At 36.8% G+C, this 21,805-nt stretch overlaps 1 protein-coding gene across 1 annotated transcript in view; it reads left to right on the top strand.

The window, feature by feature from the left end:
* Positions 1-21,015, top strand: part of LOC141284260 (roundabout homolog 2) — a 107,982-nt gene extending 86,967 nt beyond the window's left edge. The window contains exons 17-27 of the mRNA XM_073817264.1: positions 3,269-3,484; positions 3,589-3,631; positions 3,734-3,873; positions 3,961-4,230; positions 4,397-4,511; positions 9,394-9,600; positions 15,151-15,305; positions 15,408-15,506; positions 15,625-15,774; positions 19,802-19,941; positions 20,327-21,015. Coding sequence (XP_073673365.1) covers positions 3,269-3,484; positions 3,589-3,631; positions 3,734-3,873; positions 3,961-4,230; positions 4,397-4,511; positions 9,394-9,600; positions 15,151-15,305; positions 15,408-15,506; positions 15,625-15,774; positions 19,802-19,941; positions 20,327-20,338 — 1,547 coding nt within the window. The 3' untranslated portion in view covers positions 20,339-21,015. The remainder of the gene's footprint in view (positions 1-3,268; positions 3,485-3,588; positions 3,632-3,733; positions 3,874-3,960; positions 4,231-4,396; positions 4,512-9,393; positions 9,601-15,150; positions 15,306-15,407; positions 15,507-15,624; positions 15,775-19,801; positions 19,942-20,326) is intronic.
* Positions 21,016-21,805: the final 790 nt, after the last annotated feature.

Here is a 21,805-nt window from a genome sequence, read left to right as displayed (position 1 = left end):
TACAAATCCGAATATAATGGAAATAGAACGGTGCAGAAACTGTTCCTTGACCAGCTGCAATTTAAAACTATATCAGAAGAGGAGAAAATAACATTAGACAGCCCATTAACAATAGAAGATCTCAGTGAAGCCATAGGACATATTAATAGTGGTAAAGCGCCAGGACCAGATGGGCTTCCAATAGAATTTTACAAGACATTTAAGAAACAGCTTATAAGACCATTGCTTGACATGTATGAGGAATCCTTTATGACAGGAATGCTCCCAGATTCATTAAGATTAGCTATCATAACATTAATACTAAAGCCAAATAAGTCCCCGACTGAGTGTTCATCTTACAGGCCAATTAGCTTAATGGGATGCGATACAAAAATACTTTGTAAAGCACTTGCTAGAAGATTGGATAAATATCTTCCCCAATTAATCGACGATGACCAACAAGGTTTTATACAAAAAAGACAAGGATATCATAATATCAGAAGGGTCTTGAATATACTATATGAGCGATACAATGAAAAAGACACGGCAATGTTATCTGTGGATGCATGCCAAGCATTTGACAGGATAGAGTGGGACTATCTGTTCGATCTGCTTCCCAGGTTTGGATTAGGCGAAACATTTCTTAAGTGGACTCGGCTTCTATATACCAATCCAGCTGTTGAGATTTTAACTAATAACATAATCTCAAAACCTTTTAATCTTCAGCGATCCACCCGTCAAGGGTGCCCTCTGTCACCATTGTTGTTTGTGTTGGCAATCGAACCCTTAGCTATGGCAGCAAGAGTCCATACAGAAATATCAGGTATTATACTTGGGGGGAGGGATCATCGAATTTCTCTATTTGCGGATGATATTATATTTTTTCTGACAAATTTGAAAAGCAGTATTCCTAATATAATGAGATTAATTGAAAATTTTGGAGAATTTTCTGGATACAAAATTAATAGTTCTAAGTCAGTATTGCTGTTTCTTAACAAGGAAGAAAGACATAAACCTATAATAAACACCCCTTTCATGGCAACTACAGAGGGCTTTAGTTATTTAGGTGTTAGAATCACTCCCAACTTTAGCAAAACAATCCCAATAAATTATGATCCCCTGATGGACAAAACTAATGAGTTATTGCAAAAATGGTCAAATTTACCAATATCCATGATCGGACGAATTAACATAATAAAAATGAATATTCTACCCAAATTTTTATACTATTTTCAAACACTCCCATTACCATTACCAAATGTGTTTTTTGATAAACTTAACAAACTACTTGCCCAATTTATTTGGAATGACAGGAGAGCTAGACTTCGCCTTAAATTACTACATTTACCCTATGACAGGGGAGGGCTTCAGCTTCCCAATTTTAGATGGTATTATATGGCCGCCCAGCTGACTTCAGCATTAAACTATTTCCATACAGCACCACCTCCGGCTTGGGTAGACATTGAGCAATCATGCACTCCAGATTTGCCATTAAAAATGTATTTATACTCTTCAGATGTGAAGTCCATAAAACGGAACACAAGAAATCCCTTTCTTAAAAATACGATTTCAGTTTGGCACGCTGCTCATAAATATATTGGTGATATGCCAGAACTGTCCCAATTCACTCCTGTTTGGGGTAATGCACAATTTATACCAGGCAAAAAAGACGGAGGTTTTAAGTTTTGGAATGCAAGAGGCATTCAGAAAATTATGGATCTATATGAAGATGGAGTTTTACTTTCATTTCATGACTTATGCCAGAAATACTCAATCCCCAAAAAACATTTTTTTAAATATTTACAGTTAAAAAGTTACATGTCATCAAAAAAGGAACAGATAAGCTATATACCATCTTTATCAAAATTAGAGGAAATAACTCTTAAAAACTTAGAAGGAAGGGGGCATATATCTATGTATTATAATTTTTTGGTTAAACACAGCCCTGAATCAACACTAGATAAATTGAATGCCTGGAAATTGGATATGCATGAAGATATTGATGAGGCAGACTGGAACGAGGCATGTTTAAAAGCACAAATGCAAACAATAAATACAAGGTTTAAATTACTTCAATATAAATGGATAATGAGAACCTACATAACTCCCGTTAAACTTCATCGTATGTCTGCTAACATCCCAGATGTGTGCTCTAAATGTCGGGATGAGAGAGGAACATTGTATCATTGCCTTTGGGGATGTCAAAAAATACAATACTTTTGGAAAAATGTTATTGAATGTATGTCGAACATGCTCGGTGAAAATATTCCTCTGAATGTTAAACTTTGTATACTTGGTATATACCCATTGGAGTCTACTTTGAAACAGACTAAGCTCATAGATTTTGGCCTCCTTCAGGCTAGGAGAGTTATTGCATTGAGATGGAAAAGCATGGATGTGCCATCCTTGAAAATGTGGAAAAAAGAGATATTGAACTGTATCGGAATGGAGAGACTAACATATATTGCAAAGGGCAAGCAGAGAAACTTTGAGCGGCTTTGGGAACCATACATGAGTATTATGTAAATGTGAACACAGCCTTTATTGGACATTGTACTGACTGCTCCTTGGACATTGTAAATACTGTCTGTAACTAATTTATTTATTTATTTTTATTTATTTTATTTTTTTTGTGTGTGGGTTTTTTTTTTTTTGTGTTTTTTTTTTTTTTTTTTTTTTAATTTATTTATTTTTATTATTATTATTATTATTTTTTATTATTATTTTTTTTATACTTATTATAAATTGAGCATGTTTGTAAAGAGTGGTGTGTTTTTGTATTCCAGTTTAAGTATTGTTTGTTCTGTGGTTATATGAAAAGTCAATAAAAAAAAAAAAAAAAAAAAAAAAAAAAAAATTTTGTATAATTAATAACCTGCTTGGACAAGACAATGACTATCTTCACCACCGGTTTGTTCCAGCTAATAACCAGCTAGGCGAGCTATTAATCCTGCTACCATATTTTGTGCTGTCCAAAACACAGCTGCCAGTTTAAGCTGGATTTGTTCGGCAGGTTTATAAAAAATATTTACCACACACCTCTGATGGTGACATTTATCCCAGCTGACAGATTCTTATCTCAGCATTTACTTTTATTTTATGTTAAGGAATCGAAAATGTTAGGGATTTTCATGCTGTGTGTCAGTTGAAGATAGATGATGGGGGAAATATATTTTGATAAAATGTTTCCTGTATAAGACAAGAAGCATTTACTCTTCTGTCTCTTTTCCGTTTTCACATAATCGCTCTTATTCACTTTTTTCCATTTCCTCCTTATATCTACTATCAGAAGTGGCAATAGATCAGTCCTTGTCAGTGGTGAAGGATGATAGTGTCAGTTTATCGGAGCAGATCACAGGGGTGGTCCGTCAGCCGGCCTTCATTGCCGGGATTGGTGTATCATCCTGGATGGTACTAATGGGATTCAGCGCCTGGATCTACTGCAGACACAGGAGGAGGAAAGAACTTGGACACTATACTACTTCCTTTGCATATACGCCTGCAGGTAACCTTCTGTTCCATACTAGCACTAAACAAACAATGTGTGCCTCCAAATTATGTTCTCAAAGGATCTTATGGGATGATTTCTTTCTCATATTATTTCTTTAGTCGCACTCACTTGTGGTGATGGGTCGGATCTTATGAATGGAAGGTATGTTTCCAGGGTCGACGTTTAATTTACCCAGAGTAGAACATGGAAAGTGGTCAGGAAAAAGAAAATAATTTATTAAATTAAATTTAATTTCCTTTACAGGCCATGTTTGCTAGAGTCACACTTGGGTAACTACCCTTGGCTGGCTGACTCGTGGCCTACCAACAACTTCTCTCGAAATGGAAAAGACTCTGTCAACTGCTGTGCAGGCAGACTTGATTCCACAGATCAATACTACAACAGTAAGATCTCTGTCAGGGCGTTCCCCTTCATTATGCTAGTCACACTTACAAATCAAATCCCCTATACCTCATTAATTTGTTTTCCAGCTTCAGGATTATCGAATTATCTGAACCAGAATGGGAAGTACAGCCCGGCCTCTAATGAAGGCGCCATATACTGTACCATCAACCCAGCCGATGCAGATGGGCATGACGTGTGCAGCCTGTACTCTCAGGGTCCAGACCCATACACCAGCACTCCAGTCCTCTCCAAAACTGACCTTTACAGCATGGAGCAGGACCTGGACCAGTGGAGCCTTCAGTCCAGCCACAGCGAAGCAGAATATGCAAAACTTCAGTACCCAAGAGGCGAAAATGGTAGGAGTGACATTGATTTCAATCATGAGGGTTAAGGGATAAGTCCTTCAGGTATTAGGCAAGAATTATGCAAACAGATTGGATCTGCAACAAATGCTGATGTCAATGTTATGCAGACGGACTTATGCAGAGTTCTGCCTTGTGACTGTTTCATGCTGTTTTACAGCCAACCTGATGAAGCAGAAGCCTCTAGGACAAACCTCTTCACCCACTTGGTCTGACGTGCTGTCCGTACATTCAGTACAAAACAAGGAGCTTCAAAACACAGCTAAAAGACACAGGTAATAACCATCGCCATATAATGGCAGGACAATGGTATATGTATAGATAAGCATGGTAGCTTATGGTAAATGTACAAAAAACACGGTGTGATTATGATGCATGATCAAAAAGCCATGGTAGCACATCTTTGAAATACATTCAAATGGTTCATATCTGAAAGGGCATGGTATTACCATGTTGCATGTCCGGAACCATGGTACCATATCATGAAATCATTGTGAAACCATGGTGCATGTTTAACCAATAAAAAAATATGATAATACTGTGGTAAACTTCCACAAACCATGGTACAATGTCAAATAACTATAGTACTTGTTCAAAAAGCCATTTTAATACCACAGTTTAAGATCTTGGTACTATGTCAAAAAACAACAACATAATACTGTGGTACATACTGTATCTAAAAATCATGTTATTACCATGGTGCATGTCCAAAACCAAAACCATTGTACTGCCATGCTGGATGTCTAAAGCTGTTGTGTGATTACAAAAAACAATTGCTATTACTGTGGTAAATGTCAAATAACCATGCTACCATGTTAAGAACAATGTTAATACCATATATGTCCAAAAACTGTAGTAAAATAATAATACAAAAAAAAAAACATGGTTAATGTCTGGAAAATTATTAACCATGTGATAAAACCATTTTAATACCACAGTGAATGTCCGAAAATTGTGGTACATTTAAAAAAACATGCTAATACCATGGTAAATGTCCATGGTCCATGGTACCACATGTTAAAACATCATGGTAATATCATAGTACATATCCAAATACAATGGTACAAATACAAAAGAACATGACTATGGGGCCATGTTAAAATCTCATGTTAATACCATGGTAAATGTCCAGCAACCACTGTACCATGTCAGAAGCCCATGATACTTGCCATGTTAATATAATGGTGCATGTCTGAAAACTGTTGTACAATAAAAAACAGCAACAAAAAATGCTAATTCTATAGTAAAATGTCAAATAACTGTGGTATCATGTTAAAATTCAAGGGTAACATCATGGTTATGTTAAGAAAAACATTTTGATATAATGGTACATGTCCAAAGTCAAACCATATGACCATGGTAGAAATCCACAAACTTTTGTAATACCGTTGTACTTTCTAAAGTTTTTGTTAAGAGTCTGTCAGTGGTACAGTTTAACCCTCTGGGGTTCTTCGGTCACTTTTGACCGGAATTTTTTAAATAAAAATTTTTTAAAAATCGTAGCTTCATCGGAATGCTATGAAACCTGGTGACTTTTATGGTACTTGGTATATGAACACACAAAAAAATTGGGGACAGGATTGGAAAAGTCTAAGTGGTCGTAAAAAAAATAGTCACACTCGGGGTCTTCGGGTCAAAATGACCGGCCATAGGAAATGAATGGGAAATTGGCAAAAATATGAAAATACAGAGTTTTTTTGTGCATACAATCTACAAATCAGCCACAATCCAGAAAAAAAGCACACAACTGTGAAGGGGTGACTCTCTAAAACATCAAGAGTGCAAAACACTACAATACACTCACACACACACACACACTTATACACACAAAAACACACGCACACACAAATGAATGTGTGTCATTTCAAAAGCTAATTTTGGGAAATGTGTGAAATAGAGGCAATCAATGTAAGAAATAAAGCACACAGCAATGAAAGCATGAGACTGTAAGCCATCAGAGTTCCAAAATAGACACACACACACACACACACACACACACACACACACACACACACACACACACAGGGAAATATGAGATTGGTGAGACTGTAACAGAGGAATGTGAGACTATGAATCAAATAAAAGGGAGACATTGGATCCAAAATCCAAAAGTCACACACCATGTCACACACACACACACACACACACACACACACACACACACACACGGAAAAAAGATTTCAAAACAAGCATCATTTGCTCAAAGTGCTATATGGAGACACTCTGTTGTGATTTGTCACAACCTGATCTGTAATCACAATTAGTATGTAAATAATATGTAATTATAGTTAGAATGATATTTAAAACAAACTTTTTTTTCCTCTATTTTTTTATTTACTATTTGACAATTGTTATACTTTTCTGTTATTTTAGATTTATGTTCATAATTGCTGTTGCCTTTTGAATAAGAGTTACTGTTCATTGAATATGTAAAAAAAGAATGCACATAAAATGTAAATAGGGTTAGGATGATATTTAAAATATTTTTATTTCTCTATTTTCCATTTAATGTTTGATAATTATACTTTTGCTGTTATTTTGTTGCCCATGCTGTTGCTGTTCATAATTCCTGTGCTAAATAAGAGTTATTGTTTATTGAATTTTACAAAAAATTATTTAAATCAAAATGTTCATTATAAAAAGGTTACAAAATAAAAAAAAATGGTATGACTGAAAGAACGGCATTTTTATTCAGTTAGAATTAAAACAATGGGTAACAAAATGCTTTCCATTGTTTCTCTTTCTAATGCAATGTTCTGGTTTGACTGTATTATAAAGTAAAACTGGCACTTCAAATTACCAGTTAAACCAATCAAACAAACAAAAAACTTGGCAAATAATAAAAAAATAGTCTTTGATAATCTAATTTTATATAATAAAATCCACAACCTGAAAAGGCATTGGCAAATATGTGCAAAAACAACTAGAATTCACAAATCCTTCTATAGAGAGCATTACATCCATCTAGTGGTTAAAATAGGATATTGCCTGGTAATTATGCTCACTACGCCACCAGATGGCACAAATCCGACTTCAAAAAATTATTTTCTATAGGCCAGGTATCTACTTTAAACTAAAATACAGCATTAATTAAAAAAGAATAAAAATTATATATATTAAAAAAAATTCTATTATATTCAATGGCAAAAAATAGATCATAATTGTAGCATAAATATTAATTATTATCATAAAATTCTGTCAAAACACGACAGAAAAAAAGAAAAAATATTATTGAACAAAAATACATTTGATTGATTTTACTGAAAAAAAGGAAATAATGATTTCAGGGCTCCGGTCACTTTTGACCGTGAGGGCCCTGAGTGTGACTGGTCGGGGAAGAACCCCAGAGGGTTAAAAAAAACATGACAATACCATTGTAAATGTCCAAAAACTATGACACCATGTGATAAAACCACTGTGAATGTCTAGAAATTGTGGTAAAATATGGCTAATACCATGGTAAACGTCCAGCAACCATTGTACCATGTCAGAAGATTATGGTACTTGTTCAAAAAGCCATGTTAATGTCATGATGCATGTCCAAAACCTTTGGTACAATACAAAAAAAACATGCTAATGCCATTTTAAATGTCAAATAACCATGGTAGCATGCTGAAATACCATGGTAATATCATGGTACCATGTAAAAAGACCATGGTATTTGTTAAAAAAAAACATGTTAATATGATGCTACATGTCTAAACTCAAATGATACAAGTCTGTGTACAAGTCATGGTCAAAAACTGTGGTAAAACCATGTTACTATTTGATATTTTAGTTAGAGTCTGTCAGCAGCACTGTGGTATAGAAAAAAACAAACATGATAATACTACAATAAATGTCCAAAAATTGTGGTACAGTTAAAAAAAAAATCCTAATACCCTGGTAAATGTCCGGCAACCATGGTACTTGTTCAAAAAGCCATGTTAATACCATGGTGTATGTCTAAAAACTGTGGTACAATTAAAAAAAAAAACATGCTAATACCATGGCAAATCTCTGTGGACCATGGTACCATGTTAAAATATCATATTAATACCATGGTAGATGTCAAAAAAACTGTGGTACAATAAAAAAAGCATGCTAATTCCACGGTGAATGTCAAGTAACCATGGTATAATGCTGAAACACCACGGTAATATTATGATACCGTGTGATAAAACCATTGTAATACCACGGTGAATGTCTAAAAAATTTTAGAATAAAAAAAAAAAACCATGCAAATACCATTATATAAGTCCAACAACCATGGTACCATGTCAAAATAAAAATATAGTACTTATGTACTATGAACATAGTTCAAAAACCCATGTTAATATGATGCTACATGTCCAAAATCAAATGATACGACCATAGTACAAGTCCAAAACCTCTGGTAATATCATGTTACTTTATTTATTTATTTTTTAGTCTGTCAGCTTATTTCCCAAAAGATTTCATGAACTTATAAGCATGCTTTTCAGTAGCTGTCATCTGTCTTTTTTTTCTTTTAAGTTCAGACACTACTGGATATAATTCTCCTTCTCAGAAAAGTGACCCAATATGGAACCTGTGCAACATGGTAAAATATAGTCTGGGCGATAAATTGAGGTCTTATCTAAACGTATTTGATGTTTCGGCTCAAAGTGACAGGGGCTAATGATGTTAGCGCTTAGAGCCAAGCCGTCCTGGCTGTTTGAGACGGGGCCGAGAGGCAGGTCACCAGACGCGGCTTCTCCGAATGAACCTGCAAGAATAGCCACGGCTTGGAATGAAGCGGAACCACACATATCAACCTTTGTCCTCAATGCTTTCTTCCTTTCACATCATATTTTTATCATCACCCTCCATGGATGAAACTGCTTTGACAAATTTTTGATAAGCTTTTTTACAATGCTGTCTTTTGTACCCACATTGGTTTCTCTTTTATATATTTTTTTTTACTTTTTTCAAAGGACCACAGTCTGGTTTTATTTACCTCAGTCTTTTATCGTGTAATGAAATCAGTGCTAGATGCATCAGGGGTCCAAAGTCTTTTGATATGTGTTCATTTTATGTGCTTGTATGAATATTTGTTGTTGTTGTTGTTGTTGCTTTGTTTTAAACATTGTTTGTGTTTTAGTAGTGCATAGAGATTTTAGGTTTAACTGGACTCCTAATCTGTTTACATCCCAATAGCCCTGATGAGGATGAAGAGTGGTGTCCTCCTCTGCCCGAGCGATCTTATCTGATTGAGAGTCTGGAGGAAGCAGCCACTCTGCCTTTGAGAGGAGAGGAAACCAACAGGGCCACGACCTACAGCCTGCAGTCCACAGCAACTCTTACACCCTCCCCTAGCGAGGAGCAATACCCGCCGAACTTGCACCATCCAGACCTGCTGCCACGGTAAAAACACACACATCAGAGCTCGACATTAAAGGGATAGTTCACACAAAAATAAACCCCATGATTTACTCACCCTCAAGCCATCCTAGTGTATGTGACTTTCTTCTATCAGACGAATACAATCGGAGTTATATTAAAAAATGTTCTGGCTCAAGCTTTATAATGGCAGTGAATGGCTGTTGAGATTTTAAAGTCCAATAAAGTGCATCCATCTATCATAAAAAGTACTCCACACAGTTCTGGGGGGTTAATAAAGGCCTTCTGAGGCAAAGCAATGCATTTGTGTAAGAAGAATATCCATATTTAAAACTTTATAAACTGTAATCTCTAGCTTCCGCTAACTGTTGTACATACATTAACGAGAGACTGGTGTTCCGGCGGATAACGTAGGGCGTAAGTGAGTGGTGACGAACGTGGAAGGACAGTGGAGAAAGCAAAATAAAACACTGGTCACAAATTAGAAGTACAAAACGAGGAATTGTAAAGAAAATGTCCGAGGATTACAATATACAGTTGAGATCAAAAGTTTATATCCCCCTTTCAGAATGTGCAAAATGTTAATTATTTTACCATAATAGGAGGGATCATTCAAAATGCATGTTATTGCTTATTTAATACTGACCTGAGTAAGATATTTCATATAAAAGATGTCTACATAAAGTCCACAAGAGAAAATAATAGCTCAATTTATAGAAATGACGCCATTCAAAAGTTTACATATACTTGATTATTAATATTGTGTTCTTACCCGAATGATCCACAGCTGTGTTATTTTAAATTTTTTTGTTTAGTGATCCTTCAGGTTCCACAAATTCTTTGGTCTTCCAGCGCTCACTGATGCTTGCTCTAGGAGGAAAAACCATGCATTAAATGCTGGGGGTGAAAACTTAAATTTAACTTATTTTGTCTTCTGGGGAACATGTAATTATCTTCTGTAGCCTCTGAAGGGCAGTATTAAATGAAAAAAATATGATATTTAGGCAAAATAAGAAAAATGTACACATCTCCATTATGTTCAAAGGTTTTCACCCCCTGGATCTTAATGTGTTGTTTTTCCTTCTGGAGCATTTGAACCTTCTGTAATAGTTGCCTATGAGCCCCTCGGGTGTCCTCAGTGTGACAAGATAGATCTCGAAAACATACAGTCATTGTTGGAAAGGGTTAGCCTAGAATCTAGACGCGCCCCTAGCGGCAGCAAATTACATTTGCTTCCAAGGTCAGTCTAGTTACTCTCAATTCACTTAAAATTCCGAAAAATCCAAGATGTACCGGGCCAATCACGAGTCGGTGGGCGGGCTTAACATGATGACGCCTGAGTCCTGACCTGCGACCCATAAGTTCCGTCAGACATGAATTCCTGGTTCTGTGAATTACGCGTGGAAAACTGAACAGTATTTATATAATTTTTTACTTTGGATACACAGCCACGTCCATCTGTCCTGAGCAGGAGCTCGTTACATGTGAACGCGCTGTGGTGTAGAATACGCAAACACCGGAAGCGATCTGTGGCGTGTATACGACACTCATTGTTCACACAGTGCACAGAGATTGTGGATATAGCGGCTATTCAAAATGGTAATTACTTGCGCTTATCCTGGTTGTTCAAACCCACTTAAAGCTAAAAGATTACGTTTGCTTACGCAAACTCATCCTGGACTTTTTCACCGATTTCCCCTTCCGGTGTTTGCGTATACTACATCAGAGCAGGGTGTAATTTGGATTTGTCTGTGCATGTTTTTGTTTACTTTTAAAGGTTTAGTGCCCATCTATGTCTATTATTTGGCTGACAGACTGCACAGTGCACTGATTTTCGTTAAAAATCTCCGTCGCTCTGACTACGTCACCTGACAGACTAAGTCTCTGATTGGTTGTAGCGCTATCCTATTGCGTGGAGAGGAGTTTGAAAGACAACCGTTTATCCCACCCCTCCGGTTGAGCCCTGTCTATGGAGAGTGCCCAGACCCTACATTTATGTGGGTCTGGCTTGCCAGGCTAGGAAAGGGTTCAAATACACAAAAATGCTGGAAAACCAAAGGATTTTTCTGAAGAACAGCAGGCAGTTTAACTGTTCAAGACAAATAAGGGACTCATGAACAACTATAACGAAACAAAAAACACAGATGTGGATCATTCAGGTAACAACACAGTATTTAGAATCAAGGGGATGTAAACTTTTGATTGGGGTAATTTTTATAAATTCAACTATTATGTAAGTTAAGAAAAGACTGGTTTGCCTTTGCTGTAAACAAAACTTGATTCTCGCAAGAATAGCATATTCTCACCAGACTTTACGCTACGCCTACATCCTACGCCATCCACTGGAATGTCACTCTCTCATGAACATGGGTATGACAGTTAGGAGGGCCTTTATGGATGCACTTTTTTGGGCTTCAAAATCTTAACACTCATTCACTGCCATTATAAATCTTGGAAGAGCCAGGACATTTTTTAAAGTAACTTCGATTGTATTCGTCTAAATGAAGAAAGTCATATACACCTAGGATGACTTGAGGGTGAGTAAATCATGGAACAATTTTCATTTATGGTCGAACTATTCCTTTAAAGGAAAGCGCAATTCCAAAACAGCGCAGATGGGAGGGGAAATTTCTGTGGGTGATTTACTAACAATGCTCAAATTGAAGAACACAGATGCAACATCTCATTTACATATTGACCACGCAATATACCAAGCATAGTCATAAAAGAATAAAGAAATAAAGAAGCCACGGTACTTTAAAAAGAACCGGAGGCCAAAAAATTAGGGCTTGATTAAGTTTTGATAGACCTTGTATTGCATGACTCTTAGATGAGGGTTCCAATTCGTCTTTTATTTCCTGAAGCAAATTAAAATAACTTGGCTTGGCAAACAAAGTTTGAAAAATGTGTTGTTCTGGCATTCCAAATAAATTAATACATGTGGAAAAAAATCACCTTAGTCGTTATTAAAGTCACCCAACCACAACTAAAACTCCTAAATATTGCATTTTTTAAGCAAATAAGCATTTTTTTAGTTATTAATTTGCCTAACCAAACAGCTTTAAAAGGTCCCATATCGTACACATTTCTGGAGGTTTATTTTATTTGTTGATGTCCTTAAGAATATATATTTGCGGTATAAGTGCCAAAATCCATCTCAATATATTTTTACAGCTCCTTTTTTAGGAGCTCTGTCAAAAACAGGTCGATTTTGGCCCATCTAATTAATATTCATGAGCCTCTCTTCTGATTGGCCTGTTGTTTTCTGAGTGACGCACAACCAGGCCAATCACAGGTAACTACGGTCATGTATGCTGTAAGCGTAAGCGAGCTCAGAGCAATAGAGAGAGCTGATACTCAACAGGATATTTTAGAATGATCATTAATGTTTTTTCTTTTACAAACACCGAATGCAGTAGGCTACATAACTGTTGCTTTAGTAAAGCCCCTTTCACAATGCGCGCTGATTCTGGAAAATTACGGGAACTGTGTGAACCAAAGCCAGAACCTAAAGGCAGTGTTGTAGTAATGATGCACGTTATCAAGCGACTCTTCACAACGAAAAATAACGTTACGTGCAAAGTGGAATGAAGCAGCGATCATCAGGCAGAGCCAGCTCCTCACTATCAGCGCTGAAGCACAGTTTGTTCAGGTTAGTTTCAGTTTAGTGAAACGTACGCGTCGCATTACATCTCACATCCAAACGTCACATGTCTTTATGGTTTGTGTGTAAAGCAAGCACAGATTCCGGAAAACAACTGTGAATTAACCAAATTAAACAATTCCGGAACAAATCGTGGGACACATTATGCGTGTATTTACCGGAATCGCTGTGTGAAAGAGGCTGAAGTTGACGTGCCGCTGGTCTCTTATATTAACGTTGTTCTGAAGCCTGTGTAATGATCGTAGCTTGACATCTATCGACTGAACAGGGTTTTCTCCACTTGTTTTCCTGTTGTTGTTGCTCAATGGAATGGATGCGTTGTTGTCTGGGGGTTTGACAAAAGGAGGGTGGGACGTTGGTTTGTGACTGAAAGCGGTGACTTGAGTCGATCGGACGTCACATCGTTACGGAAGTCACAGCTGCTCGTGAAAATGAACAGCTACTTTAAGCAGGCTGTGTGCAGTTTACTGTGGATTGACTGTTTTGAAACTCATATGGTAGTTAGATAGCCCCTAGACCGTAGTTATCATGAAAAAAGCCAGGAAATTTTGATTTTGACGATATGGGACCTTTAAGTGATCAATGATCAATAAATAGTTAAACCAAAACTTATTCAGACAGCAGATATAATTTTTGAGATTTTTTAATGGGTGCAGGACACTATTGTTAATTTATGTAAGTGAGAATAGCAAAATAAAGTGAACTGTGACATATTATACCCAAAACTTCTTCATACAGTGGACTACCAGTAAAATTGATAAAAATTTGGGACCAAAAATATTCACACTAGGACACTTTGACCTATGTTTTGCTTAAGAGTTCTTTCTTTAATTGCTAATGCGACCTTTTTACACCACAGACTGAACAAAATTAAGCATTGTTTGGTAATTGGTCAACAAAGTATTGATCATTGTGTAAATATTGTCATACTAACAGTTGTCTGAATATTTGGTTGATTGTAATCTGTTACATACGGTGGCCGACAGAGGCCAACGCGCTGCAAACAAGAAAACACATGCAAACAGAAAAAACGACAACAAATTAAGAAAACATCTTCATCAGTTTGACAACACAGGCGCTGCAAATCCTCGCAACGCAAACACAAATACGGAAACGCGCTGCAAATTCTCACAACACAACCAAACTCAGAAACGCGCTGCGAACACACGAAGGCGCTACAAACTAACAAACGCGCTGCATATAGCACGGTCCACAACGGAAATGTTTCAGGGGGACCTCAAAAAGTGACGAACTCATCTGGGACCTGATTATTTTTATATCACTATATTACCTGATTATTTATATCACTATCACCTTTAAATGATACTATACTATCACTAAAAGGTGATAGTTCACCGATAACACCTCTGCTCTGACCAACAGCCACTGAACAAATAATCAAGTCCCAGATGAGTTCGTCACTTTTTGAGGTCCCCCTGAAACATTTCCGTTGTGGACCGTGCTATATGCAGCGCGTTTGTTAGTTTGCAGCGCCCTCGTGTGTTCGCAGCGCGTTTCTGTGTTTGGTTGTGTTTGTGAGAATTTGCAGCGCGTTTCCGTATTTGTGTTTGCGTTGCGAGGGTTTGGAGCGACTGTGTTGTCAAACGGATGAAGATGTTTTCTTAATTTGTTGTCGTTTTTTCTGTTTGCATGTGTTTTCTTAAGTTTGCAGCGCGTTGGCCTCTGTCGGCCACCGTAGTTACATACCTTTCTATCAAAGTTATCTGACATTATTAAGATGAATTTGTTTTGACGCACTTTAACTCTCAGTTCTTCTCATACTTTATGACCATTTTTTAAACTATAGTGAATAAACTCGTGATAATGTGAGAAATGTTGTCTTTGGTTTGACTGTAGATAGATAGAGAGGTAGATAAATAGACTTAACTGTTGATGTGTTTATTCAACAGGAAAACACATTGTGCACACAACACACAGATTGCTCTTTCCAACCCAAAGCTGTTAACCAAGACAGAGTCTCTTATTGGCAGCGTTCCCAACCACAGCGGTCCTTGGAGAGACATTGCAGAAATGGAGGAACTGTTCTCCAACAACACAGGCACAAGTAGGCCCTTCACCACTGGAAAAATAACTGTTTTTATTACATTGCTGATGATTACATATGGAGTACATAATCTTTGTTTACTTTAATCTGCACTGCTATTAGGAGACTATACATCTTTCACGTCCTCAATTCAGAAGCCCAGGCCTAAGAAGAAATCTCAGAAGGATGGCCTTGCAAGACGTGAAGTGCTGAAGCCAGGGAGTAAGAACCCACAGAATTAATACATTATTCATTGAAGTAATTAAAGCAGTTGTTCTTCTGTAATAATGGAGGAGCGTATAGGTGATCGTTCACACTTTGGGTTTGTGTGTTTCTGCAGACCTGCCTCCTCCACCTGAGCCCCCTCCGGGAATGGAGGACCCACTCAAGCACCTGACAGACACTCTGGACAACGGCGGGAGCAGGACGCCCCCACAACACAGAGAGAGAAGTTCAGACCGCAGAACAGCTGCACAGTGGAGCACAGAAGGTCAGACTTTGGGGCAAGCAAATGCTTTAGCTAGTTGTGATAGAAATATCACTATAGCTGTATTTGGACAGTAATTGTTTCTCATGGGGATGCAAGTTATTTTCTCCATTTACAGAGGGTAGTTGTTGAAGTTATTGCAGTCTGAATACAGAATGTTGGTGCCCATGTGATAATTCGTCTGAATTACCTGTTTTCTGACAAAACCAAAGTCATCTGGTATCACATCTCTGAGTTTACTATTACAGAACTGGCTTCTCCGCTGTGAGCAAATTGCCATCTGAATCCATAAGTTTTATAATATGATATGTAAATGTATTTTTACTGATGTCCATAGGAGAAACGATTACCGTCAGAACAAGGCTACTTACTACTAAAAATCAGACTCAAAACAATGTAGCAATGTAGCATTTTTATGTATATTTTAAGCATTTAAAATGTACTTGTATAAAACAGTACTTATAAACAGATGAAATTTAAATCAAAATGTTAAATCGAAATTCTATTGTTAATTGTAATGTTAATAACTTAAATATAAAAAATAAATAGATTTGTTACATGTACAGTCGTGGCCAAAAGTTTTGAGAATGACACTAATATTAGTTTTCACAAAGTTTGCTGATAAACTGCTTTTAGATCTTTGTTTCAGTTGTTTCTGTGATGTACTGAAATATAACTACAAGCACTTCATACGTTTCAAAGGCTTTTATCGGCAATTACATGACATTTATGCAAAGAGTCAGTATTTGCAGTGTTGGCCCTTCTTTTTCAGGACCTCTGCAATTCGACTGGGCATGCTCTCAATCAACTTCTGGGCCAAATCCTGACTGATAGCAACCCATTGTTTCATAATCACTTCTTGGAGTTTGTCAGAATTAGTGGGTTTTTGTTTGTCCACCCACCTCTTGAGGATTGACCACAAGTTTTAAGATTTGGGGAGTTTCCAGGCCATGGACCCAAAATTGCAACGTTTTGGTCCCCGAGCCACTTAGTTATCACTTTTGCCTTATGGCACGGTGCTCCATCGTGCTGGAAAATGCATTGTTCTTCACCAAACTGTTGTTGGATTGTTGGAAGAAGTTGCTGTTGGAGGGTGTTTTGGTACCATTCTTTATTCATGGCTGTGTTTTTGGGCAAAATTGTGAGTGAGCACACTCCCTTGGATGAAAAGCAACCCCACACATGAATGGTCTCAGGATGCTTTACTGTTGGCATGACACAGGACTGATGGTAGCGCTCACCTTTTCTTCTCCGGACAAGCCTTTTTCCAGATGCCCCAAACAATCGGAAAGAGGCTTCATCTGAGAATATGACTTTGCCCCAGTCCTCAGCAGTCCATTCACCATACTTTTTACAGAAGATCAATCTGTCCCTGATGTTTTTTTTGGAGAGAAGTGGCTTCTTTGCTGCCCTTCTTGACACCAGGCCATCTTCCAAAAGTCTTGGCCTCACTGTGCGTGCAGATACGCTCACACCTGCCTGCTGCCATTCCTGAGCAAGCTCTGCACTGGTGGCACTCCGATCCCGCAGCTGAATCCTCTTTAGGAGACGATCCTGGCGCTTGCTGGACTTTCTTGGATGCCCTGAAGCCTTCTTAACAATGCAGTGGAAAGTTTTTTTCGGGATTAAGTTCATTTTCATGGCAAAGAAGGACTATGCAATTCATCTGATCACTCTTCATAACATTCAGGAGTATATGCAAATTGCTATTATAAAAACTTAAGCAGCAACTTTTCCCATTTCCAATATTTATGTAATTCTCAAAACTTTTGGCCACGACTGTATATCTAAAATATAAATGTTGATTGAGTTAAAAAAAAATACATTGGGTTACAAAAATGGTACAAACTGCTAAATATGGCAACTTTTATGCAAAAGCTTCTTTTTTCATTATGCATTTGTGGAAAGATAGCACCTAAAAGATTATGGGTCATTCTGTGTCAAATCAACCAAATTTCAGAAACTTCCCCGGCTCAAATATTTGATTTTGCTAATATTTTTTTCTGAAGAAAGATAAACTTGTAATGTGATAAAAGCCAAAATATTAAATGTCATGGATGAATATTTACTGAGTAATCCACTATTTTGTATAGAGGGGTCAAAATGGCAATTTTCATCTGAGATTCAGAGCCAAATTACAGGGAGTTAAAATGACTTCAGAAAGATGGCAGCATAATAAGGATACCTGTACACAGAGATTGGTAGTTGTATTAGTAAAATCTGTTGACTTTAGCAATCTTTGTTGCATTATGTGACAATGGTGACCATTCAAAAATGGGAACTTTTCAAGTTTTTACTCCAAAGTTTGCATGTCTGTAACTCCAAAAGTTTTAAAGATTTTTAAATGTTTTTTTTTTAGATACTTAACAAACTTTTCCTTTTGGTATCTTCATTTTTAAGGCTGTACATGGTTTGGTTCCAGATATATTGGAATTTCAATATGGCTCCAGGGGAAAAATCGATAAATTATAGACATTTTCAATGGTCAAAAACCCAATATGGGTCAATTTGCAAAATTATGATGCTTCTTTACAAAGAGTAATGTCTGAAGAAGAAATAATGTTGAAAATATAAATGTATCTCATTTTCTTCCGTCAAAACAACTGCATTAAACATACCTGTCTGAATGCCATAAATATTCTTATTCCAAAGTTTGCCTATAACTCAAAAAGTATTAAAGATATTGCAATATGATTTTAGATTCTAGTTCTTAAAGGAGTAGTTCTCTTTCAGAACAAAAATTTACTGATAATGTACTCACCCCCTTGTCATCCAAGATGTTCATGTCTTTCTTTCTTAAGTTGTAAGGAAGTTATGTTTTTTGAGGGAAACATTTCAGGATTTCTCTCCATATAATGGACTTCTATGGTGCCCAAAGTTCGAACTTCCAAAATGCAGTTTAAATGCAGCTTCAAATTGCTCTAAACTATCACCGCTGAGGAAAGAAGGGTCTTTGGTTATTTTCTAAAAATAATTACAGTTTATATACTTTTTAACCTCAAATGCTTGTCTAGCTCTGTGCGTACTCTGTGTAGCGATTAAAAAGTATAAAATTGTAAATGCTTTTGAAAATAACTCATTGTTTCGCTAGATAAGACTCTTCTTCCTCAGCTGGGATCATTTAGAGCCCTTTGAAGCTGTATTTAAACTGCATTTTGGAAGTTCAAACTCAGGGGCACCATAGAAGTCCATTATGGAGAGAAATCCTGAAATATTTTCCTCAAAAAACATTTTTTCTTTTCGACTGAAGAAAGAAAGACATGAACATCTTGGATGACAAGGGGGTGAGTACTGTTAATTTTTGTTCTGAAAGTGAACTACTCCTTTAATACACTTTTCTTTTGGAATCTTCATTTTCAAAATGTTGTTCAGTCCCAGAGATATGGGGATCTCAATGAGGCTCCATTTTCAGGTGCTTTTTAAGGGCTTGAAAACCAAATGTTGTCTACTTTACATACAGCTGATACTAATTGTATTTCAAGCGAAATGCCTGAAGAATAAGTAATGCCGAAACTAGAAATGTCTTGTTTACATCTATCAAAACAATTGTCCTACATAGCTGTTTGAGTGTAAATATTATTTTCCCCACAATTTGCGTGCATCTAACTTAAGAAGTATTAAAGTTATCTTAATATGATTTTAGATTTTGGTTTCTAAGAAACTCTTCTATTGATATCTTCATTTTTAAGGCCCTGTATTGTTTAATCCCAGAGATATTGAGATCTCAGTGCAGCTCTATGTCCAAATTTAGTATCGTACCCATTTTCAGTTAAACTCTTGGTAACTTCAGAACCTTTTTAAAATGAACAAAATCCCTTCTTCCAAATATCCTTGAAACTATTAAACATTGATGTAAATATAAATGTACATAAAATCTAAACATTTAGAGAACCTGCAAATAACATCTGTGGCCTGTCTTGACATTGGCAACATCTCATTCTTCATAAAATGTAAAAAAGAAGAAATGCAAAAATAGTTCTGTGTTGCATGTTTTGTTTCTCACTGTACTGTTGTATATTTCACTGCACAGATGAAGATTTAATCCAGTATTTCAAAGCAAACCTGCTGTCCAGCGGTCAGATGTCCAGCCACTGTTCCCTCTCCAGAAGCTCTGCCTCGCAATCCTCCGCAACCTCGCGTTCCTTGGGGGCAGGAAGGAGGAGAAATGAGGTTAGATGAGTTTGTGTGGGACTGTGTATCTTGTCTGGTCGCACATGGTCTGAATAAGTTCATTAGTCACTCGCCACGCGTGGGGCCTTGGAGCATTGCAGTAAATTAGCAATCGATAAGCTCCAGGACACTGAGCGTGCAGAGCTGGAAGCACACTAAATGAATCAGGCAAATGATTACATTTCCACTTTTTTTAAAGAACAGTGTTGCCTCATGTGGTCTCCATGGTATTGATATTCCAATGAATATTAAAAATACCACTAATATGTTTGCTGGTTAGAGCTAGGTAGAACAGTACTGCATGTTTCTACCGCTTTATTGTGCCACAACTAGATTGCTTGGCAACAAAATGATTTCATGTAATTTTTGGCTTGTTTATTTTCAGAACATGATATGAGGAGAAGAAGTTGTCCTGTTGTTCACCACTCTACATGCAACATACGCCATGCAGTGTATATGCCTCCACGCTCTGGTCCTTCACCTCTGTTGTTTTGTTCGTCATTTTTGTCTAGGTATTTTTTTAGGAAGGTTTTTTAAATGATCCATTGTTGTCCTACCTCTGTATGTACATATTTTTTACAATGTTTATGTGTGAGGAAAAAGGCATGCCGGAAGGCTTGCTATTTTATTATTTATGATTATTTATTGTATTTATTAGTTTGAAAAGAAAAACAAATATTTAAAAAAAGAACAATGTCAGACAATTTTAGATGAACATGATGTTTGAATGTACTGGCTCATACATGTATGCCTCAATGTCTACATGTAATAAAACGGTGTTTCCATTTTTGTGAAAAATAAAGCAGATATTATCAGGCACAGTTAATGTGAACAACCCATCCAATGATACATTAGTAAGCCTATTGAATAACAAATGTTTCATGTTGTAAATCCTCACTAGGACTGTCTCCTTACTATCCTGTGCTCACGGAAAGGTTTTCTTTTCTCCTGGAGAATGATTCACACCATGTCAGACTGTTTTCCACTAATGCATCAATCATGCAGTTTTACATGTTCGGATTGCCTACAAAACACAATAAAACTCATGTTCTAAGGCTTTTTACAGTACTGTTACTTATATGGATTTCTTCTTGCATTATTTTGTCGATAAAAGCGCACTTGTGTATGGAATTCATGAAAATGCATCATGTAAATTACCTTATGTTCCCGCGTTCGTGACAGACTGTCAGAATACGTCTGCATTAATCCGGATACATTTGATGACAGTGTTTTCGTTTTAAAACGCTCTCCTTCTACATTAGCGTTTTTCTCCACACTGAAACGTCGGAAAACGTTAAATTCGCCTGACTACGCATGTGTGAAAACTTATAACAGCTCACAGAGATGATGCAGACGGAACATATTAAGTTGTGATGCCTGACAGGATTGCTGCTGAAAATGTTCAATTATTGTCGTGTTTTGGCCTGTTGGAGTATAGACCATAGACATGTCTATGGTATAGACTGCCAAAGTTATAACAAATCAAGGAGAAGATTGCAAAAAACTGTCTGAGGAACAAAAGACGTTTGTGGTTGAACCAGGATTTCCAGGGCAAGAATCTTGACAACGTTTGCGTTTGTTCTTATCATTTCGGGTCAGGTAGGTGAAAGGCTAATATCTTAATACTGCTTGTGTGTATCTATTAACTTAGTTTATCAATATAATGCGCCCGTTCCTGCTATTAAGTTCTTCTCTATATGATTTAGCAGCTTCCACACGTTTTTTACGTGGTTTAGACAGCATAAATTAGCAGAACAACATATTCAGTGGTACATTAACCTTGCAATCCATGCTGTTGTTTACAAAACAAATTGGCTGCGCATTAGGTAACTGACTAAATTGCCACGAAAGTGCAAAACCTCTA

The sequence above is a fragment of the Garra rufa genome, chromosome 14 (assembly GCF_049309525.1).
Source record: "Garra rufa chromosome 14, GarRuf1.0, whole genome shotgun sequence".
NCBI lineage: Eukaryota > Metazoa > Chordata > Actinopteri > Cypriniformes > Cyprinidae > Garra > Garra rufa.
The sequence above is the reverse complement of the archived record's forward strand: the minus strand, read 5'-3'. Positions and strand labels throughout refer to the sequence as shown.